Raw genomic sequence first — 27404 nt, 5'->3', positions numbered from 1 at the left:
CAGTTATACTCAGGCATGTCTCACTGGGAAATGGGGATCTTGCTAATGGAACAGATGTTGGTCCTACTGCTTTGAGTATTGATTGATCAATAAATATTTGTCTATGTATCAGATTCTATGCTAACTGCGAGAGTAAGCTAGAAAGCTTCCAGTAGAAGCCTAGGTCTATTGTCTGCGGGCCAGTCTAGCTCAGTGAAGATATCGACACGGGGGGATGAATTTTTGACCAGCACAATCTTGGACACCATGTCCTAAGATGTTAGCAGTGTCTGTGGAAGGGACAGATCCATTAAGGAGAGGGGGAACCCTTGAACTACAAGTATTGAAGTTTCTATTTTCTCCAAATGGCATGAAATTTATGGTAATCCAGAAAAAGAGTATGCCTAGAAGGAGGTGAAGGAAAAAGAAAAAGACCTATTCTCTGGTGCCCCCAAACCTCTTCTGGCCCCTCTCCTTGGTAGTAGGCTATTGACTAACCTCCTTTCCCCATCCCCCTGTTGGAGCCTGGAAGTGGCCCTCCCACCTAAGAGTAACTGTGTGTGGTAGAAAGGGATAGGTGGTCTCTGCATTGCCATCTACCCAGGCAGTTGGGCAGTTGGGTTCTCCAAACACCAGGAGATGTACTATAGTTATGACTCCTTCTCCCCTCAGACCTTTGTTGAAGGAAGCTTGTTTATAATGAATTTTTCCCAACCTCTCTATTTTCCCCACCCCAGTCCTTTGGATTCAACTTACTCCAGTGGTTCCGGATAATCAACTTGGCAACTTGGAAAGCAAGTATACTGCCCTCAGGGACAGTCACTGTCTTCACTGCCTTTAAGTGACCCTCCCCCTGACCCTGGGGAGAGAAGGAAAGAGGGAAGAAATCAGAGATCTGGAACTGGGGAGGGTCCCCAGAGGTCAGCCCATCCAACCCTCTCATTCTCAGGAAATCCCATCTCTGAGAGATGAAGGACTTGCCCAAGGTCACAGCTGGAATGTGGTCTCAGATCTTTGGGGTCTAAAGCCAGTGCTCAGAGATGGCTAGGCTTACAGCAGGGATATCAATATTGGGGAGTGGACTAGAAGGAAATGTAGAACTGGGATGGAGTCTGGGCAGGACGTACTCTCCTTCCCTCCTCTCCCCAAGTTCTCTGGAGTGGAGAGAGAGGGACCAAGAAGACACAGGAGGCCAGCACAGAAGCTTTGAGCCAACCTGGGTTGGGCCTGGTCATATGTGACTTAGGACAACAATTCTCTCTCAGTTTTCTGCAGGGGTCCCTAAGCCAACTCTCATCAGGTTTAAAGGATCTTCTTGGAGTCATGAGGAAGGAAATGAATCAGCCCCTGACTGGTCATGCTGCATTCCAACTCCAACTGAACTTCTCTTGGATTATCTGCTGCTTGATGATTAGCCACAGCCCTGAAAATGGCAGAGAGCTGACCAAGCCCATTACCCACAATAAATCTTGTTATTTTTAATGGATTAGCACCCAACAGGATGCAGGAAAGGGACAGGGGCCTGCAGAGTTTTCAGGCCTAGATCTTTGCCTCCTGGGGGTCTCTGGGGTTATGAACTAAGTCTGGAAGGTCAAGGGGTGTTGGAGGATTCAGATCTTTCCCCTTTCCTGCCCCCACCTATTGAGGGTGTGAGTTCTAACCTGAAAACATGAGGCCCCAGGAATGGTGAACTTCCCAAAGCCTTCTGTATTTCTGGACCTCTTCAGAACGGCTTCTTTCTGGGTCTTGACAGCTTCTGTGACAACATAGATGTCCTCGTTCCGTTTCCGAAGCTCCTGAAAGATAGAGGGCTCTGGTTTCTTCAGTGTCCTGTGGGAGAGAAAGAGGGAATAAAGCAGGTAAGAGATCTGGGATTCCCTCTCATGCTTCTCAGCTATGACCTTCTTCAGGGCCACCTGAGGGTATAGAATCTTTGGATTTCACTATGCTAGTGCCTTGGGGAGTGAATATGGTGTCAATTAGTGTTTTAGGTTCAGGATGGTTTGTGCATATGTTTGGAGGACTAAAGCTGTGATTGGAACCAAAAGGAGCCCTGCCTTCTCTGAACTCAAACACATTTTAATTTTATTTATTTATTTATTTGCTGAGGCAATTTGGGGGTAGAAAGTGTTAAGTGTCTGATTTGAACTAGATTTGAACTCAGGTCCTCCTGACTTCAGGGATGCTGCTCTATCCACTTCACCACCTAGCTGCCCCACAGTCAATTACATTTTAACAGGAATATTGATGATAGCTTTAGCTAGCAAGAGGAAAGTTGAGTTTGAGAGATTGAATTAATGTCAAGACTCTGGAAGCCTAGTAACTTCTCTGAGGCAAGCAAGGAAGAGCACTGATAGGATTATAAGTGAATTTTTGGATTTTGACTAGATCTTTTGTTCAAAGGGACCTTTTTTTTTTTTTTTGGAAGCTTTATTTATTTATTTATTCCCTACAGTTATATATAAAACTTTTTTTTTTAACATTTTTTTTAAACTTTGAGTTCCACATTCTCCTTTTTCCTTCCTTCCTACTTCTTCCCTGCTGCATTTTGAAGTCACATATGAAGTTATATAAAACATTTTTATAAAAGTCTTGTTGTGAATGAAAACATAGAACTCTGTCCACTAACAAAATAACCTTAAGAAAAATAAGGTGGTTTTTTTTTTTAAGTATGCTTCATTCCGTATTCAGACATAATCAGTTCTTTCTCTGAGTATAGATAGCGTTTTTCATCATAAATCCTTTCTGATGAGGTCTTGGGTCTATTGATGGGATTGGCAGAGAAAGCCTAAAGAACTGGTAAGATTACTCCTGAGGCAAGCAGGGAAGGCCATTTTGGGGATCAGCTCAACCTTGCTGTCCCACTTTTCTGGAGTTCTTTCTTGACTAAGCCTACCTTACTTTATCTAATCAGAGAGCCAAGTTATGTTGTCAGACCAAAGAGATTAATTTCCCCTATAAATCTGTCCATGGCCTGTGCCATTTTTTGCTGAATCCCTTTTGGATTAGCTTGCCCTGGTGCGCTTTCTTATGGTGTCTTTCTCCTTGTTATATAGCTAACTAACTCTTTTCGGATGCTAAATCCTTTTTAGGATTTTGCCTACCAATGGTATACTCCCACGTCATGGAGTATTTCCTTTCTCCTGGTTAATTGTGTGTCCCACTAGGGAACTTGTCTTTTCCATTGTTAATTGCTAAAACCTCTTTCCTTGCTAACTATATGCTTTCCCAAATCTATTCCATATTTACCATTCCTGGTGTCTATTGTATCTCTTCAGTTTGCCTGGAACCTCTTCTAAACCTATCTTTTGACAAAGAAGAAGGCATCAATTGGCAGGACAAATCTTGAAAGGGATTTAGTATCCTAAAAAAAAATTAACTATAAGAAGAAAGGTACCACTTAATTTCATAGTCCTTTGGGCATAGCTCCAAATTACTCTAGAATATCATCAACAATGCATTAATGTCTCATTTCCCCCACATTCCCTCCAACATTTATCATTTTCCTTTTCTGGTCTCAAGTGAACCTTTATTATAGTCTTACCCCAGGTGGAAGTCTTTGGTAGAATTCTTTTTTTTTTAATTTAATAGCCTTTTATTTACAGGTTATATGCATGGTAACTTTACAGCATTAACAACTGCCAAATCTCTTGTTCCAATTTTTCACCACTTACCCTCCACCCCCTCCCCCAGATGGCAGGATGACCAGTAGATGTTAAATATATTAAAATATAAATTAGATACACAATAAGTATACATGACCAAATCGTTATTTTGCTGTACAAAAAGAATCAGACTCTGAAATATTGTACAATTAGCTTGTGAAGGAAATAAAAAATGCAGGTGGGCATAAATATAGGGATTGGGAGTTCAGTGTAATGGTTTTTAGTCATCACCCAGAGTTCTTTCTCTGGGCGTAGCTGGTTCAGTTCATTACTGCTCCATTGGAAATGATTTGGTTGATCTCGTTGCTGAGGATGACCAGGTCCATCAGAACTGGTCATCATATAGTATTGTTGTTGAAGTATATAATGATCTCCTGGTCCTGCTCATTTCACTCAGCATCAGTTCATGTAAGTCTCTCCAGGCCTTTCTGAAATCATCCTCTTGGTCATTTCTTACAGAACAATAATATTCCATAATATTCATATACCACAATTTATTCAGCCAGTCTCCAACTGATGGGCATCCATTCAGTTTCAGTTTCTAGCCACTACAAAAAGGACTGCCACAAACATTCGTGCACATACAGATCCCTTTCCCTTCTTTATAATCTCTTTGGGATATAAGCCCAGTAGTAACACTGCTGGATCAAAGGGTATGCACAGTTTGATAACTTTTTGAGCATAGTTCCAAACTACTCTCCAGAATGGTTGGATTTGTTCACAACTCCACCAACAATGCATCAATGTTTTGGTAGAATTCTTAATCAATATCTTGCATTGATCAAATCATTACAACCCCTCTATTACTGTATCCAATTAGATAGCCAAGTTAAGATATTAACATTCATTTCCCAGAGGTTCTATTTTCCCTACCAAAAAACTTAAGTATACTTCATAAGCTAACTTTTTTTTTTTTTTTTTTAGCATACTAAATCTCTTTGGAGTTAGTCTGCCAGTTAATGCTTATTCCCTTCCCTTCTCATTCTTTTATGTGGTATCACAATAGCTAATGCCTAACTGCTTTTACAGTTAGCCTGGTAATCCCCCACTTGCCATGTTTTAATGGCATCTCTGCAAAGGATTTTGCTTTCTCCTTGTTAATTGCTAAAACAAACACTTTCTCCTCCCAAAAACTCCTTATGAATTTAGCCTGCTCTTAGCAGAATAATCAAATCTTTGCCCTTTGATTTGGAGTGGTCTAAGCCTACAAATTCTTTTGAAGCAACCCACAATACTAGCCTGTAATCCCAATATATTCTAGCCCCATTATACCAACACTTTCCCAACCTCAATAATATTAAGGGAGAGCCATCCAAAGAAGGGCCATCAAGATGATGGTGAGCTTGGGAAAAAAAATTAAATGGGACAGAAACAGCTGAAGGAACTGGATTTCTTTAGTATGGAGTAGAGAGAGTTTGTAGGGGACATGAGGATCTGTCTTAAAAATATATGGAGGGGCAGCTAGGTGGCACAGTGCATAGAGCACCAGCCCTGAAGTCAGGAGAACCTGAGTTCAAATCTAGTCTTGGACACTTAACACTTCCTAGCTGTGTGACTCTGGGGAAGTGACTTAATTCCAATTGCCTCAGAAAAACAAACAAAAACAAAAACAAAAAACAACAACAACAAAACAAACATATAGATATAGATATATAAGAGATTGATGTGAGGCAGAAGGGATAAATTTGTTCCCTTCCAGCCCCAGAGGGGGACCAGCTCAAGGAATTCACCAGGAAATTCAGCTCAGAGTAAAGAACTTCCTAACAGTTATAACCATTAAGTAAAGGAAGGGTTACCTGGTGAAGTAACCTTCCCTCTTGCTGGAGGCATTTATGCACAGGTGGGATACTATAAAGAGGACTCCTAATCAGGCAGAGCACCTGACTGGATTCCTTTCTCAGGTCCCTTAGATTCCACAAAGCTAGCTCCAACCTGGGGCTGGAATTATCTCCCACAGTTCTTTTTTGGCTCCTCCATAACCTATCTGAACTAACTCTGACCTCATTTCTCTTTGCACCGCTCCTGATTCCTGTTTTACTCAGGCTGCCCCAGGTACTTAGGATATCACCCTCTCTCTCCTCATCTATATCTCATGAAGTCTCTGTCTTCCTTTTAAGACCTGAACTTTAAGGATGAAGCCTTCCCTGTCTCAGCAGAATATATTGTTTCCCTTCTCAAATTCCTAAAAGATTTTATTACAGAATCATAGATTAGAGGCAAGGGACCTTAGAAGTTCTCTAGTTCAACCTCCTATTTTTATAATTGAGGAGACTGGGGCCTGGAAAAGTTAAGTGATTCATCCAGCCTCAAACAGGTAATAACATTTGGACTCAGATGCTTTGGTTTGAAAGTTAGTGCCTTTCCTACATGCACATGAATGAGAATTGGAGTTGGACTATGGTAGGTACAAGTGAGAAAAAGTACTCAGAGAAGTTTTTTTTAAAAAGATTTTTCACGTATAATTTTTGCTTTTACTTCACCTAGATTTGCTCCCTGTGGACTTTCTTCTCCTCCTTCCAGAAAATCATCCATTACAACAAAGATTAAAAAAAAAAAAGAGGAAGAAAAGAAAAATATTCAGTAAAATCCATCAGCATCTTGAAGAAAACTGCCATTACTTGCAATATTCCACATTATTGTCCTCAACTTCTGTAAAGAACCAGGGAAAATATCTTGTCATATCTCTTCTTTGGAGCCAAATTTATTTTTTATAATTTTGCAACATTCAATTACAATTATTTTGTGTTTCCCCCTCCATTTGATAGGGTTGTAATCTTTGTTTTTGATGGTACAGTGATTAGAGTATCAAGTATGGGGTCAGGAAAACCTATGTTCAATCTGGCCTCCGACAGCAGTAACTCACAACTCCACCAACAATGCATCAATGTTTTGGTAGAATTCTTAATCAATATCTTGCATTGATCAAATCATTACAACCCCTCTATTACTGTATCCAATTAGATAGCCAAGTTAAGATATTAACATTCATTTCCCAGAGGTTCTATTTTCCCTACCAAAAAACTTAAGTATACTTCATAAGCTAACTTTTTTTTTTTTTTTTTTTTTTTTTAGCATACTAAATCTCTTTGGAGTTAGTCTGCCAGTTAATGGCTTATTTCCCTTCCCTTCTCATTCTTTTATGTGGTATCACAATAGCTAATGCCTAACTGCTTTTACAGTTAGCCTGGTAATCCCCCACTTGCCATGTTTTAATGGCCATTTCTCTAACACTTAGAGATTTTAAAAGGTTTTTCCCATAACAAACTCTGTTTTGTGAATGAAGAAAGGGAGGTTCCATTAGTGATACTTGATTTTGGCATGTGTCTAGAGTTCCTTGTGCCTCAATTTCTTTCTGTCAAATGAAGCTTGGAATACATGGCCCTCTTGGGGTAGCTAGGTAGTACAGTGGATAGAGCTCTAGGCCTGGTGTCAGGGAGACCTGAGTCCAAATCTGGCCTCAGACACTTACTAGCTATGTGATTCTGGGCAAATTACTTAACCCTATCTGCCTCAATTTCCTCCTCTGCAAAATGAGCTGGCCCAATGTGGTCCAGATGTGGTCATGAAGAGCTGGACATGACTGAAATAACAGAACAACAATAAAGATCCCTTTCTCTTTAAATCTTTTGCTATGGTAGATGCTATGTTGAATGATTTACTGCTATCTAGTTAGTGATGAGGCTGCTACCTAGCTTGTACTAAAGAGGGAAGAAGTATAGACAGTCTCTTAGCTAAGTAGTTTATCCAGGAAAATAGGTAACCCACCAGCAATAATCAGGAAGCTTCTTGATTGAGGACAGGTCAGGAATTACAAAATAAATGAATGAGCTCAGGCTGCATACTTGATGAGCCAATCACAAATCAGTGAGATAAAGATGTAACGGGGAAAATTGCCTTTCTGCCATCCCAGGCTCACTCTCAGTCCATAAGGATATGTCTCAAGTGCTTGCTAGCTTTTGAAACTGTTCCCCTTCCTTTGGAATCAATCCTGTAGAACTAGTTAATGAGATCATTCTTGCCCACTCTTTCATGTATAGGGGAGGAAGAATCAAAAGTATTTTTCCCTCTATACACAAAACAGAATAAGTCTATCTATCCCCTGTGGCAGTAGACAATGTGCTAGCTTCAAAGGCAATTACTCTGAGCCTCAGTTTACTCATCTGCAGAATGAAGGAATGAGACTAGATGACATCTCAATTCCCTTTCTGCTCCAAATCTTTGGTCCTATTGTAATATTCTTCTCTAAAATGCAATATTCTTTTGTTGAGGTTTCCTTGGAGTCTCTGGAGGCAGCCTTCCTTTCAGTTCAGTAATCATCACAAGTGCAGCCAGGGATTAAAGTCCAAATCCTTTACTGTCTCTTTCCAAGTCTTGTCTCCATTCCTGGGGCCTGGTTAGCTTTCTTGAGGGTCTATCTCTCTCCTTGATTCCAAGAGCTTAAGCTCCTCCTGCTTTCTCTGGCTTCTGAATCTCCCAGACTGAATTCTGGCTGAGGCTCCAAGAGCTTCTAGTGCACTTGTCCTTTTTGGCCCTGAGAGTTTCTAGTTTATATGCCCCACACTGAGTATACACCAGTCATTATATCACTAGGAAACCACTATTTGTTGTAGAAATAAATCAGTGCTAAACTAGATTTAACCATTGTCTCCTCAATTCCACTTAGTACCTTGTTTCAAGATCCATAACATCTCCTTGTTGGATTAAATCAATCATACTGAACCATGCTAAATTAGATAACTATTGTCTCTATCAATTACACTGACTTAGCACCTTGTTTCAAGTTTTTGAACATAACATCTCTTGCGTTCTTTTGATTTAGAACATAGGTGGGTCATGACCTCCCTGACTTCTCAAGGAGGTGAAAACCCCCAAAAAGAGGTGATCATGACTTCCCTGACTGCTCAAAAAAGGGGTGAAAACACCATAAAATGAGGTGATCACGCCCTCCCTGATGTCTCAGGAAGGGAGATGAAAACACCAAAGGAAATGGAAAATCAAATCAAATTAGTGGGTTTCCGAAGGGGCTCACTTGAAACAGGTATACATAAATCCATCAATATGGGAGGTATTATACATAATTATATAAATTACATAAGCACATAGTAACACAGGCTAGTAGTGATGTAATAAACAACATGAAACAACATGAGGAATTATACATGTCCATAAGTCCTAGAAATTGTCCAAAAGGAATCTATTGTCTATTACTTCTTGTACCAGGAATCCAATAATTCCTGTAAGTTTTGAAGTCCTGCAGTAGTCTCATCTTGTGTTAGGGCATCCAATGATTCCTGCACATTTTGTTCTTAGGTCTTCTCTTTTGTTTTGAGGTTTTTCTTTTTTTTCTGTCTCTCTCCGATGGACAAGGTGAATTCAGCTTGTTGGCACCCATCTGATTCCTTCTCCAGCTGTAGAAATACAAGCAAATCCTCTCCCCCAAGCAGTTAACCTATCTGGTCCCTTCTATTTCACTACTTTCTAAATCTCTTCTCATCACCTGGGATGGAATTAAGTACAATTTTAAGTGTGGTGCTTCACAGCAGGAAGTATTAGGGCATTCCCCATTCCCTGACCTACCTACTTCAATTAACCCTTCATGGGTTACACTGGAGCTTCTCACACTGGACATAGCCCTTCTGTTGGGTTAAAAAAAAGTCTTTATTCTTTCCAATTGTAATCCCTTTCTGCCATATGATTGCTTTTTTCCTGATTGATCACATCAGAATCTTGAACTTCTAAAGGTGTAACCTCAGCTGCCATCATGCCCTACCTGTCGTTTGTATGATAGCTTGGAGCTGGGCCCTGCCTCTCATTTCCCTAGGTCAATCTACATTCTGAGGCTCAGTGGAAGCCTCAGTTGCATTTTGCACATGGGGTTTTGGGTTTTCTCTCACCCTGTCCTCTTACTCTATCTCTGTACCTATTGCAAGGTAGCTCTCAGATGTCCTATTTTTCCACATTGAAAGCATTGACGAGTTTCTCTAGAAGTCCCTTGCCAAGAGGGACCCTATCTTCCCATGTTCATCATAGTCTGGGTATAATAAGTATTTGTGCCCATTGTGGCACAACGTCTTATGATCTCCTCTAAAGGATCATCTTTGTGTAGTCCCCATATAATTCTTCTGAAAACTCCAGTAGCGTTTTCCTTAGCCAGTTGTCTTATCATAATTCTTGTAGCTGCATTTTCTCCAGTGGTTCTTGTGACAGCTATCTGGAGAATTTCCACAAAATCTGCAAAGGGTTCATTGGGATCTTGCTCTATTTTTGTGAAGGCTTCCCCTTGATCTTTCCCTAGGAGGGAACCCCAAGCTTTTGTTGCAGCAGTAGCAATTTGTTCATACGCTCCTATGGGGTAATTAATCTATGCTGAATTCTCTGCATACTGACCTTCACCTGCTAGTTGGCCAAAGGTGATCTGTATATTAACTTTAGTTTGCTTATTGGGCTTGTATCTTGCATAATTCACTATACTCCGAAAGCCACAACAAATTTTGTCCAGATTCCAAATGTGTTCTTGCTATGGATTTCCAATCACAAGGGGTTAAGATTTCATAAGCCAAATTCTCTAGTAACATCTTAACATAAGATGATGTAGCCCCATAAAGAGTGCAACCTTTTTTCAAATCTTTGATTTTTTCCAAATCAGAGGGAGTGTATCTTCTCCTTTTTTGACCTGAAGAGTCAAGCTCTTCAATCACAGGGTATGCATTTGTTAAATCAGATATGTCCTGTCCTTCATTTTTTGCCTTAACCAGTGCCTTTTGTAATCTTGTCATAGGTTGCTTCATAGGTGGTGCCGATTGTGTCACTGCCTGTCCCCCTCCTCTTTCTCCCTCCATCCATGAAGGGTTAATTGAGGTAGGTAGGTCAGGGAATGGGGAATGCCCTAATGCTTCCTGCTGTGAAGCACCACACTTAAAATTGTACTTAACTCCATTCTTATCTGATTCTTCATCCTTTTCACCTAGTTTATTTGGATCCTCCCTCTCCTGCTCCTTCTTTTTTTTTTCTTTATTCTATAACTTAAATAATTTCCTAAAGCCAGTTGTGTTATATATATGTAAAGTGTATCTTTGGACATTGAGTCAGGTTCATTTTCATTGTAGAATTGACGTATTGCTCTCCTACTAATTTCCACTCCTCTAGATCCAATTCTTTTTCCTTAAATAACCAAGGAGATGTTTACTATACAGTTTCTAAAATTTCAGTGATCTGCTCCTAAATTATAATCAAACCTTGGCTTTTCATAAGTCTGACAGTGCTCTCTACACATTTTCCTTGAATTGGAAAAGAAGGCTGTTTTCTAAACATCTGTCCCATTTTAGCTGAAGTACTACTTTAGCCCTTTAACAAAGTTTCCTTGTCTATTTTTGTCTAATTTCTGGGTTGAGGAGACTTTTCCACTGAAATCAGGATCAGAGACTTTTCCATTGAAATCAGGATCGTGTTTGCCCATGTTTGGATGCCAAAATGTAATATTCTTCTCTAAAATGCAATATTCTCTTGTTGGGGGTTTCCTTGGGGTCTCTGGAGGCAGCCTTCCTTTCAGTTCAGTAATCACCACAAGTGCAGCCAGGGATTAAAGTCCAAATCCTTTATTGTCTCTTTCCAAGTCTTGTCTCCTTTCCTGGAGCCTGGTTAGCTTTCTTAGAGGTCTATCTCTCTCCTTGGTTCCAAGAGCTTAAACTCTTGCCACTTTCTCTGGCTTCTGAATCTCCCAGACTGAATCCTGGCTGAGGCTCCAAGAGCTTCTAGTGTGTTTGTCCTTCTGGCCCTGAGAGCTTCTTGATTATATGCCCCACACTGAGTATATGCCAATCATTATATCACTAGGAAACCATTATTTGTTGTAGGAATAAATCAATACTAAATTAGATTTAACCATTCTCTCCTCAATTCCACTTAGTACCTTGTTTCAAATTCTGGCCCATAATAGGCCAGATTATTTAGGCCAGAGGTAGGATTAAATCAATTATGCTGAACCATGCTAAATTAGATAACTATTGTCTCTATCAATTCCTCTGACTTAGCACCTTGTTTCAAGTTTTGCCCCATAACACCTATAATCAATGCCAAAAGTCTCAAAGAAAAAATACTTTTCTCTATAGCATGCCCCTGGTGAAAAACTACACACCCCTTTTAAAAATATTTTCCTGGCTAACGTGAGCTATACTTTAAAAAAATAGCTTTTTATTTTCCCAAATACATGTAAAGATAGTTTTCAACATTCACTTTTGCAAGACTTTCTCATTATCTCTCTCTTCTTCCTCCCTCCCCTACACAGCAAGCAATCCAATATAGGTTAAACGTGCAGTTCCTCTAAACATATTTCCATATTCATCATGATGTGCAAGAAAAACTACATTAAAAGGGGAAAAACATGATAAAGAAAGAAAAAACCAAGGAAACCAACAACAACCAAAAAGAGGTAAAAATACTATGCTTTGATCCATATTCAGTCTCCATAGTTCTCTCTTAGGATGGCACTTTCCATCTTTTGGATCTATTGGATCTGCCTACTAGAATGATCTCAAATCATCTCATTGTTGAAAAGAGCCAAGTCTATCACAGTTGATCATCACATAATCTTCTTGCTGCTGTGTGTAATGTTCTGCTCACTTCATTTAGGATCAGTTCATGTAAGTCTTCTAAAAAAAAGCCTGGAGGCTTTTCTGAAATCAGTCTGGTGAACTATACTTTTTTTTTAATTATTCATTTTTAAAATGAATCTATACTGAGCAGCCAGGAGAGGACAGCAGTTTATAGAGTTTCAGTTCCAAGTTTAAAAAAAAAAAAAAAAAAAAGAAACTGAGACTCAAAGGTAAGCTATTTCCTCATTGTCTAAATCCAATGCCATTTCCCCTGGATTCTGTCTCTGGTATTTACAGGGCAGTTCCAATAAGATATCCCACTGATACTTCAAGTTCTAACAGCCAGAAATTGAGTTCATTCAGCTATAACCCAGATCCTTTTACTGACTTTATTTCTTTCTCTAGTAACACAGTTACTTGCTGCCTCTCTACTCTCTCATTTCTCCCATCTAATTAGTTAGTTAGCAGGTACTGTTGATTTCATCACCTTTTACATCTGTTTCCTCTTTTCAATACACACTACTATTATTACTAATCCTAATTACTACTACTACTACAATTCCTAACTACTTCCTTCATGAATTAATTCAATTGACTTCAAATAGGCCATCCTGGCTTCTGCATTGCCTCCCTCCTTTAATCAGTTCTTCATATTGCTGTTAGACTAATCTTCCTTATTTGTCAATCTGGTCATGTCATATCTCTCCTCAAAAGTCTTCAAGGACTCCCTGTTACATTATAAATACAATTCAAATTCCTCTTTCTGATACTTAAGACCTTCTTTCAATCCGATGCCCATCTACGTTTCCTACCTTATTTCATGTGATTCCACAATCTTTAGAATCCATTTAAATAGGACTGTTTGAAACTGCCCTCAGAAAGGAAATAAAAAAAAAAAATCCTGAGGTTTCACCTTACATCTAAAAAATTGACAAAGATTACAAAAAATAGACACAAGCAATGTTAGAGTGGCTGTGGAAAGATAGGGATATTAATACACTAGAGATGGATCTATGAATTGGTTCAGTCTTTTTGTAAATGATGGAATGGTGCTAAAATATTCACATCTTGGACCTGGAAGTCCTGTTGTTAGCCATATGTTCCCCAAGGAGCTTCAAAACAGAAGGTTGGCTTCATAGTAGCACTTTTTATGGTAGCCAAGAATTGGAAACAAAGTAGATGACTAAACAAATTGTAGCACCTGAATGTATTAGTCAGAGAAAGACAGTTTGAAGAATTCAGAAAAACATGGAAAGGCTTATATGAACCGATAAAAACTAAAATAAGCACAAACAAGAAAAGAATAGACCCAATGGCTACAATGGTATAAATGGGAAAAGCAAAACCAAAACTTAATATTAAATAATTAAAATGACAGAGCTTGTTCTTGAAGATTATAAGATGAGAAAATGAACCTTTCTTTCTTCCTGAGGTGAGGGACTATGGTTATAGAATATTATATATACAATCAAACTCAGTAGCCATATTGGCTTGTTTTGCTGATCCATATTCTCCCTATATTTTATGTTCTTTGTCACAAGGAATGGATTGTTAGCTGGGGAGAGCCATTTAGGTATGGCAGTTGGGTAAAACAAAAGATATAAATAATTAAAAAAAACAATACCCCTTTAATACTTTTTATGTTTTTATGCTCCCTATTCCAAAAACATCTTTCCTTACTCTGTTTATCTATTAAATTCCTAATCATCATTTTAAAGCTAAATTCAAATGCCCCTTCCTGTAGTAAACATTTCCAGATGTCATCCTGTTGGGAATAATCTTCTTCCTTGGAACTTATTTTTCACCTTTCTTGTACTCTTATGTAATATTGTCAATTGTGGTTTAAATGTATTGTTCTCATCCCCTCATTAGTATGTGAATTCCATGGAGTTACAGACAGGGTCTTATCCATGTTTCTTACAATATAGCACATTTGTGGATGTTGATATATAGTAAATTCAATCCCTATACAAGGAAAACTTACTCTATTTCTCTCTGGTTGTCCCAGGTACACTTTCCCTTGTTCTTACTCCCTCCTCCTCCTCCACCTTCCCTCATCCTTCAAAGAGAAGTCACCAGAGCTCTCAGTCCTTATCTTGTTTATTCTTCTCACCTTTCTTTTTGTAAGCAGTCCCAGGTGTGAAGGGGCACCATGAGAGTCTTGACCTCCAGGTCTGTTCTGTTTGAAGTCTGTCCTGAAATCCTGCCCTGCACAGAGGCAGTCACCTCCACACTGCCAGACACCTTCCCATCTTCTTCATCATTAAAGTGGAATGGTCCATTCTGGATCACTTCTGGAGAGAGAGAAGCCAATCCTTAGCTAAACAGAGCAGTAAACCTGGGAAGAGTCCACATGGAACAAGGTAAAAGCCTCTGGGACTCCAACCTTATCTATACTTCCCCAGTCACAATAACTTGCAGTTCTATAACACTTTAAGATGTACAAAGTGCTTTCTGCACACCTACCCTGTGAAGTAGAAAATACCAATATTTTTCTCATTTTCCAGATCTGCTCAGAGCAGATAAGTGATTTATCCCCAGTCAAAACTTTATTAAGTGGAAGAACTAGGGCCCAAACCCAAGTCTCTGGCTGGTTCCATGGCTCTACAGTGCCTCCCCAATTCATCACAACTTCTGCTTGGGATGGCTGGACATTAGTGATACAGAACCACATGGAGCCATGAAGTCAGTCTCAGCAAAACTGTATTCTGGCCAAGTCTGATGGGCCCATTTCCCCTTCATAGTATAAATAAATATTTATTTATACTTTAAGGCTTTAAGATAAAGCCTTATCTAACTCCTCTCACCCTCTAGCACTGATCATTCTCTCACTTCCCTAAGGGCTCGTACCTGGTTCTGGAGAGCTGGGATCCAGAATGTCCTTGAGAGTCAAATTGAGCCAAACATACTGTGGACTCCAAAACCAGAAGCTCTTGGTCTTCTTCCTGACCAGGTAGTAGGGACTGAAGTGGCTGGAGCTCTTGAGGCTTTCCACAGGGATCAGCTCCCCATTTTTGCTCAGCTCTTTGACGATGTTTTTGACAGCGCACTCAAATGTAGATGGCATGGTTCTTGGGAAGAACAAGGGAGAAGAGCGGGGACAGAAGCTAGTTAAGTCTCTTGTTGGAATCTTTACAAACTGTTAAGTCATTAGAGTAGATAGTGACAATAATTATCTAATTTAGCATGGTTCAGTATGATTGATTTGATCTTACAAGGAGATATTTTGGGCCAGAATCTGAAACAAGATACTAAGTACAACTGATAGAAACAATGCTTGTGTTCACACCTTTAGAGAGCTCATATAAGCAAGAAGTATTTAAGTACTCATTGGAGTTCACACATTTGGGAGATTTCAGGGTTTAGTATGAGATATCCAAATTCACACCTCCCTTAATCCCTGCCTCCAGAAGGAGGAGTTAACCTTTGGGAGATCATATATAAAGAGGCTCTTAGCTTTGAGAGTTACTTGGGAACATTCCCAGGGGTTGGAGAGAAGCACTCTGGGAGGAAGCCCACAAGCCCTCTCTCGGAGGCAAGAGAGATTCATTCCATCTTTGTTCTGGCTGGAGGCTGAAGGGAGCAGAGGTAAAGGACTAGCTGCAAAAGCTCTTGGAACCAAGCAGAAAGATAGGCCTCTAAGAAAACTAACCAGGCTTTATTGGAGACAATAAAAGATCTGAACTTTTAGCATCTGGATGCATTTGGGTGATTATTTACTTGTAACTGAAATTAAGGCTGCCTTCAGAAAACCTCCCCAAGAAACCTGTTTTCTCCCAGAGAGAACCATCTTATTATTTTAAAGAAAAAGAACACCACACTCTCTGACTCTTCTCTCCTAAAGGGAGGGAGTAGTCAGTTTAATGCTTTGCAAGTAAGCCATCAGACAGATGTCAATCAAAAAACATTTGTCATGAACATACTATGTGCCAAGCAATGTGCTAAGTTCTAGGCATCCAAAAAAGAAAGAGAAAAAGATAGCCCTTGTCCTGAAGTTCACAATCTAATGGGAGAGATTATATGCAAACTGTTTTATGTATGTATATAGATATATATATATATATATATATTATATATACACATGTATGCATGTAGATACAGATATGCATATGCCCATATATATACATATATGTTTATGATAAATTAGAAGTAATCAATAGAGGGAAGGTATTAGAAGGAAGAGAGATTTGGGGAAATCTTCCAGGAAAAAGTGGATTTTTATCTGGGACTTGAAACCTGAGAAGCCAAGATGGGGAGATGAGAAAGGAAAACATTCCAGGCATGGAGGGCAGCCAAATAAAATGTGAGGTTTCTTCTTCCTTAGCCAAATCTAGAAAAGGCTTTCTGTAGTTCTTGTTTTCATTTCTTCATCTTCCACTTCTCAACCCCTTGTAATCTGGCATTTGCCCTCACCCTAAACTGAAACTTCCTTCTTTATGGTTACCAACAGTCATTTAACTTTTTCTAACTCTGCTGACTTTCTCTGTTCTCATCTTCAGTCACTATTCTCCTCCATTTCTGTATGTTCTCTTCTTCAGATTTCATGGCACTGCAAGGGATTGAGGAGTAGCTAACATTTACATGGTTCTTACTATGTGTCTGCACTAAGGTCTTTAAAACTATTGTCTAATTTGATACTCAAAATAGTTCTGGAAGGTAGGTGCTCTTATTATCCTCATTTGACAGCGGAAGAACCTGAGGAAGGTTGTTAGGATTCTTACAAGGTACTAAGACAGTGAAATTGATAGAAACAATAATTATCTAATTTAGCACGGTTCAGTATGATTGATCTGATCCTACAAGGAGATGTTATGGGCCAGAACTTGAAACAAGGTACTCAGTGGAATTGAAGAAACAGTGATTTAATCCTATAACAAATAATGGTTTCCGAGTGATATAATGATTGGTATGTACTCAGAATACAGCATATAAGCAAGAAGCTCTCAGGGTCAGACACACAAGCTCACACTCAGAGGCGGAGACAGATTCATTCCATCTCCCACCTTTGTGCTGGCTGTAGGTTGAAGCTGGCAGAGGCAAAGGACTAGCAACAGGAGGTCTTGGAACCAAGGAGAGAGATAGGCCTGTATATACTTCTAAACATTTTGCACACTTTTGTGCACAGTATAAGATTTTACACACCACTGGCATACCTTTTAATCCTCAAGGTCAGGCAATAATAGAGAGAAGAAACAGAGACATTAAAATGCTCCTCCAAAAACAAAAGAAAGGGGGAGCCATGGATAACCCTAGATAACTTCTAAATTTAGTTCTCTATACCATTAATTTTTAAATTTTTGATAAAGATGCACTGGCTCCAGCAGACAGGTTTTATAACCCACTGGAAGGGCAGTGTCCAGTGCGAGCAGCTCTACTATCTTTAGACAATTGCCAGGTGATGTGGAGATATCCAGAAAGTGGTGAATGGAAGGGACCAGATAGGTTAACTGCTTGGGAAAGAGGGTTTGCTTGTATTTCTACAGATGGAGAAGGAATCAGATGGGTGCCAACAAGCCACGGTCGCCTTGTCCATCAGAGAAAGACAGAAAAAGAGAAAAATCTGGAAATAAAGGAGAAGAATTAAGAACAAAATTTGCAGGAATCATTGGATTCCCTAACAGAAGATAAGACTGTTACAAGACTTGAAAACCAGCAGGAATCATTGAAAAATGATGAAAAATTTTTGATGAGACTATTGCAGGACTTCAAAACTTACAGGAATTATTGGATTCCTGACACATGAACAAATGGACAATAGATTTCTCTTAGACTATTTCTAGGACTTATGGACATGTATAATTCCTAATATTGATTCATATTATTTGTTACATTACTACTAGCTTGTGTTATATTGCTATGTACTTATGTAATTTATATAATTATGTGTAACACCTCCCATATTGATGGATTTATGTATACCTGTTTCAAGTGAGCCCCTTCAGAAATCCGCTAATTTGATTTGATTTCCCATTTCCTTTGGTGTTTTCATCTCCCTTCCTGAGACATCAGGGAGGGCATGATCACCTCTTTTTATGTCATTTTCACTCCTTTTGTGAGCAGTCAAGGAAAGTGTGATCACCTCCTTTTTGGGGGGTTCTCACATCCTTGAGAAGTCAGGGAGGTCATGACCACCTATGTTTTAAATCGAAGTAAAGTGGGAGATGTTAAAATTCTTACAAGGTACTAAGAAAGTGAAGTTGATAGAAACAATAATTATCTAATTTAGCATGGTTCAGTATGATTGATCTGATCCTACAAGGAGATGTTATGGGCCAGAACTTGAAACAAGGTACTAAGTGGAATTGAGGAGACAGTGATTTAATCCTACAACAAATAATGATTTGGTATATACTCAAGTGTACAGCATATAAGCAAGAAGTTCTCAGGGCCAGACACACAAGCCCACACTCGGAGGTGGAGACAGATTCATTCCATCTTCCACCTTTGTGCTGGCTGTAGGTTGAAGCTGGCAGACGCAAAGAACTAGCGACAGGAGCTCTTGGAACCAAGGAGAGAGATATGACTCTAAGAAAGCTAACTGGTCCCAAGGAAGGAGACAAAATTTAAAAGGAAACAATAAAGGATTTGGACTTTTAACTCCTGGCTGCATTTGGGGTTATTACACTGAACTGAAACGAAGGCTGCCTCCAGAAGCCCCCTAAGAAACCTACTCCCAGATAACATTATATTTTAGAGAAGAACATTACAGAAGGTGAAATGAAAGATAACACATAAGTTGTAAGTATCTGATATCTGATTTGAACTCAGGACATGTAAATTTCGGGAAATATATTCTCTCTACTGTACCATTTGACTGCCTATTGAGGAGAAAGTAAAAGGCAAAATTCTTAATCTTTGTCCTGGACACCTTTGGACTGCCAAAGGTGTGGCAGTCTAGGAAGCCCTTTTAGGGATTTAAGTTTCCTTTTCTGAATAATGTTTTTAAATGCAAAAAATAAAATACCTAAGATCATGAAGGAAACCAAATATAATTGAAAATAAAGATGTAATTTTCCCCCTTTCCAATTTCACTGACTCCCTGAAACCTACCTATAGATGTCAAGTAAAGAACCTTTGGCTTGAAAGTATACCTCAGGTTCAAGTGGAGTTGTTTAAAGGATAGAAAAGGCCTGAATATGCTTGCTTTAGAGTTGGGAAGGAGCCAGCTGATAAGGAGAAAATGAAAATGTGAGGATAAACAAGGGACAAGCTCTTCATGGAAAAAAAGAAGGGAACTGAATCACCCTGGCAAGTAAAAAAAATACATGAAGTCAAAGACTGGGACAAATCCTTGAGGAAATGAGATTCCTGTACTATAAAGGTTCAGAAGAGAGACTGAAATTTCTTGATCATTGCTCACTTAGGGGACTAAATGAGTGACACACTTAGGGTACTTTAGAACTAGTACAAAAAAAAAAAAAAAACTAGTACAAATCAAAATGCTTGTGCCTTAACCTGTCTTTTTTTATTATTAAAATTCTTTAAAAACTTTTAACTTTTTATTTTTCATTTTTTTTTCTAACCCGAGTCTTACATCAATACATTTTAGTAAAGGGAGGTTTCATCTTGGACTCTGTTGGAGGGGCCTAATTCTTGAATACTGCGATCTCTAGGCCAGCAGACTGGGCTCAGGCAGCAGGGCCTCCTTGTCTGTTACTGCCTGGATGGTGCAAGCAGTGCAGTTTTGGCTATCCCCAAGAGACAAGTTTTGAGGAAGAGGCTATGGTTAAACTTTACCACCACTTTCTTCCTGTTTTGGGGAAAGGGAATCCAGCCATACTGCTAGTAAAAGGTAACAGGGCTGGAGAAGGAACAGGGCATGAAACTGTTCTTTAAAATCCTAGGGTCAAGGTCAGAGAGTTGAGAGCCTCGTAAGCCTGCCTAACTTCTCTCAGAATAGACTATGCTAGGGAATCCCACCTGCACACCTGTCCGGCTTTCCCTCCTCTCTCAGCACATCTAAGAAGAGGAACCAGAAGGAATGGGGAAATGAGAGTCAGCCCCTGACTCTGGCCCATTTAAAAAAATAATTAATTAAAGTGTTTAAAAAAATTATTTTCAAAATATATACATGGTTAATTTTCAACATTCACCCTTACAAAATCTTGTGTTCTAAATTTTCCCCTCTCTTCCGCCTCTCTCCCCACTACCCCTCCGGACGGCAAGTCATCCAACATATGATAAACGTGTATAATTCTTCTATACAGACTTTCTGGATCACTTTTTAATGTTCCGGGAGAATTGTGCTGGTTACAAAATACCAAGCTGATTCTTCGCCGGGTTTTTTCCCTAAAGTGTCTTTCCTTCCAACCCCATCCCCCTTCCTCTTTGCTTCTGCCCCAGCTTACCTTGGCAATCTTTATCTGTGGATGGCCGTGTGAGGATGAGGTGGAGCAGGCGTTTCTCCCAACTTATAGAATGAACTGTGTTTCAAAGAGCGCTGCTCAACCAAAACTGAAAGCGTTTGGCTTTTGCCCTCATCACGCCCTTTTATTCTTACACCATTTCCAGGAAAGGAGGAAATCAGATTGTAAATGTGAGAGCTGCTGTTTTCTGGCTTCGGTCCATCCCTCCCAGCCTGACTTCCAGTTTTTGGGAAAGTCCATGGCAGTAAAATGGAGGGCAGTCAAACCAACCACTCCCAGCGCTGTGTCTCCTCCCTTTCTTCTTGTTTCTCCTCCCTCACTCCTACCCACTGACTCCTACATTTGGCCAAATAGGGAAATGGCAAGGAGAGAGAATCTGTCACTCATTGCTTTTCTTGAACACCTGCTGCACATAAAGGTTTGTGCTAGGTACCCTGTGCTCTGAGAAATAAAAGTGAGACACTCCCTGCAGATGGTATGAATAGAAGCACAACTGAGGCTTTCCAGTCTTGTCAGCAACTGATTCAAAGTTGAATTTCTTCCTGCTGTTATTTCATTCTGCTTCCTCTAGAGCCTAGCCAGACTAAACTACCTTCTGTCCTCCAAAGACAGCCTTATGTTCTTCCCTAAAGAGTGTAACAAACACTAATTTGGTGCCTAGCAAACCACTGTTTAATGTGGAACCCTACACCAGATTCTGGGGAAGATATGGAAAGCTTGCCCTCTCCTTGTGGTGTGATGGAGAAGGTAGAAATCCAGGTTGTGGACTATAATGCCCAGAGTTTCACAAGAAGGATGAAATAAAGGACAAGGTAAAACCTGCAGCCAGGGTAAGATTGATACCTAGATAAACAAATTGAAGAAAAGATATTGGAGTTGGACTTTAAATATGAGTTCAGGGGTAACTAAGTGGCAAAGGGATAGAGTACCAGCTCTGAAGTCAGGAGGACCTGAGTTCAAATTTGGCTTCAGACACTTACCAATAAGTGTCTGTGTGTGTGGGCAAGTCACTTAACTCCAATTACCTCAGCAAAAAATAAAAATGAGTTTATCACACAAAACTGGAGAGAGGATACTGGGAGCAGAGAGAAGGCATAGAAGCAGGACACAGGGGTCCTGTGTCTTAAAAAGTTGTGGGAAGAAGAGGGAGAGTTTGTCAAAGAATGTATCACAATCAGAGAATCTTAGCGTTGGCAGGAACCTCACATCTATTGCAGCTAGGAGTCCCTTTACTTCATGACAAGGCTTGCTTCTTTAGCTTGGATAATCTTCTAGATTAGTTGTTCTCACAGCCCCTCTAACTCTTGAGATGATGTGAGTTTTTCCTTTTCAAAGTTTTTCTTGCAATAAGAGTCAGTCAGTCGCAAAGCCTTTGTTACATATAGCAGTATCAGTTACATACCAGGTGCTGTGATAAGCATTGGTATTCAGACTTCAGGCTAAAAGGAAGGTCAAATGGGCATTAGTTCTCAGGTCATCTGTAGAATTAGGCCTTTCTGAGTCCAGTGAACTTTTCATATCTTTTCCAGTCCAAGCATATACTCCATCTATTCTCCATATTCTCCAGGAGCTCCTTTTTACTCTCTCCTCTCTTAGGGGATGCTTCCTTGCCAGACTCTTTCCAATTTTAGATTTTCTGAATTTTATATATATGACATTTTATATTTTATTTTAAAATTTTTATATGTATGACATTTTCTATATATGACAATGTCACAACTTTCAATTTTAGTAAAAACAAAAGTCATTCCATCATATGGATCTCACCAGGAGGTCACACTTGGGTTGGAAGGAGTTAGAAGACTTAAATTTGAGTACTGCCTCCGTTACCTGCTATCTGGAAAATTCCTAGACCAAATTATTCAAGGGATGGTTCGTGAATATTTAGAAAAGGAACCAACAAGTGCAAAGAGCCAGCATGGCTACATGAAGAACAGGTTGTGCCACACTCACCTGAGCCAGGTTACCAGGGCTGGTAGATCAGAGAAGCAGGTAGGGGAAAGCAGTCAGTCAATCAATTAACCAGCAAGTGCTAGTGCCTACTACTGTGACAAGCACAATTCATTTGACAGAATCTCTCCTAGGTTTTTAATGGACCAGCTAGAATGATCTATTCTAATTTGTTGTCATCCAGTTGTTTCAGTGGTGTCTGACTCTTCAAGGCCACATCTGGGGTTTTCTTGGCAACAAGTACTGGAGTGTTTCCCCATTTGCTTCTCTAACTCGTTTTACTGAGGAGGGTTAGACAACTTGCCCAGAATCACACAGCTAGCGTCTGCGGCCAGAAAGGAGTCTTCTGACCTCAAGCCCGGTGCTTCCACGGCTTAGCTGCCCTCGTAGATGCTAGCAAGAAGGTAATTATGGGGATTAAGAAGTGGACTCAGTCAGTGATGGAGCCAAAGAGTACTTGAAGAAAGCATCTCTAATGGAAAGTGCCAGATTTTGGGCTTGACTTGTGCCAAATAGCCAACATGGAGCGATGGGTTCCACAAAGGTCTTGATAGATGAGAATCACTTGTCTGCATTAGAGAATACTACACAGTAAGCACTTAGGAAATGCTTATTGACTGATGGGCTCTAGAAAGATAACATTTAAGAGTTACAAATGTAAAGTCTTGGCCTTAAATTCTGAAAATAAATTTGACAAGTACCTAATGGGGAAACTGAGACTAGAAAGCAGTTCAATTGAAGAAGATCTTGGGATTTCAGTGGATTGAAAGCTCAATATATGCCAACAGTGTAATATGGAAACAAACCAAAAAAGTTCATGTGATATTGGGCTGCATTAGGAGAGGCTGCTTTGGGAGGTCGTGGGCTCTTCAGGCAAAGGCTGAATGATCACTTGTTTGGGAAATTTTGTGTCCCTTCTGGCTGACATGTAATTTTGTTCCTTTTCTGACTCATTATTTCTATTACATTTTCTATCCAAACATTTGTTGTACAAAATGAACCAACATGTTCATGTCTTTGGAAATTCCCTTTTGCATCCAGCTATTCTTGTAGGTCTTTCTGAAATAATCCTGTGCTAAATATTTTATATATCTATCATTTCATTTAATACTCATAACAACACCATGGGAGTTAGGTGCTATTATTATCCCCTTTTGACAGGGAAGGAAATCGAGGCAGACAGAAGTTAAATGACTTGTCTAGGATCATACACCTAGTGGTATCTGAGGCTAGATTTGAACTCAAGACCTCCTGGATCCAGGTCCAGTGTCCTAACCATTGAACCACCCAGCTACCACCCTCTAGAAGCAGCCTGTGAAACTTTTTTGGATTGTTCTGATGGTTAGGAAATCTTGTCTTTTTTTTTTTTTTTACATCAAACCTAGATCTTATTCTGCAACTTCCACCCAGTAATGGGACCTGTCTTCTGGGAATAGACAGAATGGGTTTCATCTCTCTTCCACATGAAATCTCTTCAAATATTTTAAGGCATTCAACTGGTCCCTTTGCCTCTAGTTCCTTTAACTGACCCTAGCCTGATCTCTAGCCTCCTTCTCTTCTTGAACATCTTCCCACTTGTCAATCCTGGCATGTTTATTTATTAACAATTCAGTGACTGGACATTAAAGATTGCTGTGGCTCACAAAATCATCATCATGGTGATGGCTTCTTCAAATTTTGCTATAATAATCAAATTATGATCCAGCACTTAAAGGCTTGCAAAGCACTTTTACAAATATTATCTCATTTGGTTCTAGCAACAAGCTTAAAGGTAAATGCTATTTTTATCCCCATTTTCAAGATGAGACCATTGAGGCAAACAAGTGTCGTGCCTTGGTTCATGCAGACTTACTATTTGAGGCAGGATTGAAGCTCATGTCTCCCAAGGTCAGCACTCTCTTTACCCTGCCTCCAATCTAGGCTGGTCCTTGGAGGGAAAAAGACACATACTCTGTCACAGAGCCAATATGTGCTAATGTCTTTGGAATGTGGCTCCCAGAACTGACCACAGTGCTACAGATGTGTTCTGGAAATTTAAGCGATCTCAAAGACTCTTCTTCCTGAGTTCAAATTTGGTCCCAGACACTTATCAGCTATGTGACCCTAGCCAAACCATTTATCATTGTTTGCCTCAGTTTATTCAGCTGTCAAATGAACTGGCGAAGAAAATGGCAAACTGCAGTCTCTTTGCCAAGAAAACCCCTAAATGAGGTCATGAAGAGTCAGCCATGACTGAAACAATGGAACAGCACCAACAAAAGTTCCTTTGAGTCCAAAATCTATCATCCTATCAACTCTTACTTTATAGAAGAAGAACCTAGGATGCATAGGAGAAATTCACCTAAGAAATCACATAAGAAGTGAGTGATGGAGCTCTCCTGCCTCCCACTCCCATAGTCTCTCCCCCAGATCCAGTAGCAGATGCCTTCTCTGTCCCAGCTTTCATGACTCTGCAAAGCCACAAGAGGAGGGATTTCCTTTATGACATCCTTCTCTGTCTCCTCCTTCTTTTTCCTATTCTTTTTCTAACCCCAAACTGTACCTTACCTCATCCATAATGCTTCAAAAAGTCTGAGAATTCCTAAGGAATATTAGCTGTCTTCTCAGCTCTGGTCAAAGATGTGGTGAGAGTGAAAACTGAAATGACAAGTTTGGGTAAACAAATGGATCCTTCCATGTGCTCTTGATAAATTTTGGACTGAACATGAGGTGATGGAAATAAAGAGACTGTACAGGGAGTTCATAATGAGGGTTTTCATGGAGCAAAAAATAGCAGGCAAGAATAGCTTCTTATCTGTATCAATTTTTAAATTTCAAAATGCTTTTACCAACATTTTCTATATTCAGGCTCACAACTACCTTTGTAGACTAATAGGGCTTGAAATTAAGCCTACTGTAAACAAGATACTGTAAACAAGAAACAAGATTAGGTTAATAGAGCACCAAGTTTGAAATTAGGAAGAGCTAAGTTCAAATTCAGTGGAAGTGTGGGTATGATGGAGAATGACTTGTAAGTATAAAGGGAGTTAAGAGATAGGAAGGTGAATTCTAAGAAGAGCTAGCTAGTAATTCAGTTTGGCTGGGATTTAGGGAGTATGAAGTGGATTAATGTGAGTTAAGGACCTGGGCAAGTTTGCCATTCCTCAAGCACAACACTCCATCTCCCAATTTTGTCCTTTTTCATTGTGCTTCCCCCCATTCTGAAATGTTCTCCCTCCTTACTTCTGCCTCCTGGCTTCCTTGGCCTTCTTCTAGACTCAGCTCAAATCTTTCCACTTTCAAGAAGTCTTTCCTATTACACCTTTCCTTGATCTCCCCCTCCTCATCCCCTACCCTTTCCATCTGAAGTTATCTTCTATTTATACTGAATATATTGTTCACGTTCACCTTCATTTCCACACTGTCCCATTGTGATTTCTTTCAGAGCAGAGACTTTTTTTTAGCCTTTCTTTTCTTCTCTAACTCTTAACACAGGAACTGAAACATAAGAGACACTTAATAAATGCCAGTTGACTAATATAAGTCTGGAAAGATAAGTAGTTCAATTATGGAAGTTCTAAAATGTCAGACTGTGGAATTTATTTTATCCTAAAGGTAAAAAAGGAGAAGTAAGAAGGGAATCTGTTCCAATTGTGGGGAAACACTGGTGCAAAGATATGGAGGCCATCATCCCTCCCTGTTATAGTCACAGTTCTAGGTCACTCCCCTTCCCCAGATATACAATCATTCAGAAACCCCAGATCCAAAGACCTTTTCTGCTCCTTGGTCTCCCAATCTTTAGGAAGTCAAGAAAGACTCCTTCCTTGTTCCTTTTGCCATTTTCTGACAGTAACCAGAGGTATAGCCTCCTTCTTTTTACGCTAGATCTTTTTCCTTCCCTTGATGCTTCCTCTAATCTTCCTTCTTTCCCCAGACTGTCTCCAGAAGGAGGGGATCAGGATACTCTAGGGGACTCAGGAACTACTCTTTCAGATAGCCCTAAAAAATAGGTTCTGCCTGCCAGTGCAGGGAGGGTTAGGACTTTAGCTTTGGTTTTCTTGTCCCTTTTCCCATTAGGAAACTTTATCAGGATACTCCTTATACAAAAATAAGATCAAAATGGTAACATGATTTAGATATAAAGGGCAATACTATAAGCAAATTAGGAAAACATAGGATAGTTTACCTGTCAGATCTTTGGAGAAGAGAGGAATTTATGGTTTTTTTAATTATAGCTTTTTATTTACAAAACATATGCATGGGTAATTTTTTCAACATTCACCCTTGCAAAACCTTCTGTTCCAAATTTTCCCCTCCTTCCCCCAATCTCCTCCCCTAGATGGTAGGTAGTCCAATACATGTTAAATATGTTAAAACATATGTTAAATCCAATAAATGTATACATATTTATACAATTATCTTGTGGTACAAGAAAAATTGGATCTAGAAAGAAAAAAAAAACCTGAGAAGGAAAACAAAAATGCAAGCAAACAATTACAGAAAGAGTGGAAATTCTATGTTGTGGTCCACACTCAGTTCCATAGTCTAAGAGATGAATTTATGAAACAAGAAATAGAGGACATTATAAAATGCAAAATGGATAATTTTGCTTATGTCAAGTTAAAAAGGTTTTGCATAAACAAAATCAAATGCAGCCAAGATTAAAAGGGCAGCAGAAAGCTGGGAAACAATTTTTACAGCCAGTGTTTCTGATCAAGGCCTCATTTCTACAATAAATAGAGAACTCTGTCAAATTTATAAGAATACAAGTCATTCCTCAATGGCTAAATAGTCAAACGATAAAAGCAGACATTTTCAGATGAAGAAATTAAACCCATCTATAGTCATATAAAAATGTTCTAAGTCACTATTCA

The 27404-nt window shown here is 39.5% G+C and overlaps 1 protein-coding gene across 1 annotated transcript in view; it reads right to left on the bottom strand.

The window, feature by feature from the left end:
• The window catches only part of LOC100934670 (gasdermin-D), a 62548-nt gene extending 41666 nt beyond the window's left edge, over positions 1–20882 (bottom strand). The window contains exons 1-5 of the mRNA XM_012541995.3: positions 20584–20882; positions 15086–15306; positions 14349–14529; positions 1641–1809; positions 736–838 (exon numbers count right to left, since the gene is read on the bottom strand). Coding sequence (XP_012397449.2) covers positions 736–838; positions 1641–1809; positions 14349–14529; positions 15086–15302 — 670 coding nt within the window. The 5' untranslated portion in view covers positions 15303–15306; positions 20584–20882. The remainder of the gene's footprint in view (positions 1–735; positions 839–1640; positions 1810–14348; positions 14530–15085; positions 15307–20583) is intronic.
• Between the last annotated feature and the right edge of the window lie 6522 nt (positions 20883–27404).

Source organism: Sarcophilus harrisii, chromosome 1, assembly GCF_902635505.1.
Source record: "Sarcophilus harrisii chromosome 1, mSarHar1.11, whole genome shotgun sequence".
Classification (NCBI taxonomy): Eukaryota; Metazoa; Chordata; class Mammalia; order Dasyuromorphia; family Dasyuridae; genus Sarcophilus; species Sarcophilus harrisii.
This window is presented reverse-complemented; position numbering and strand designations above follow the sequence as displayed.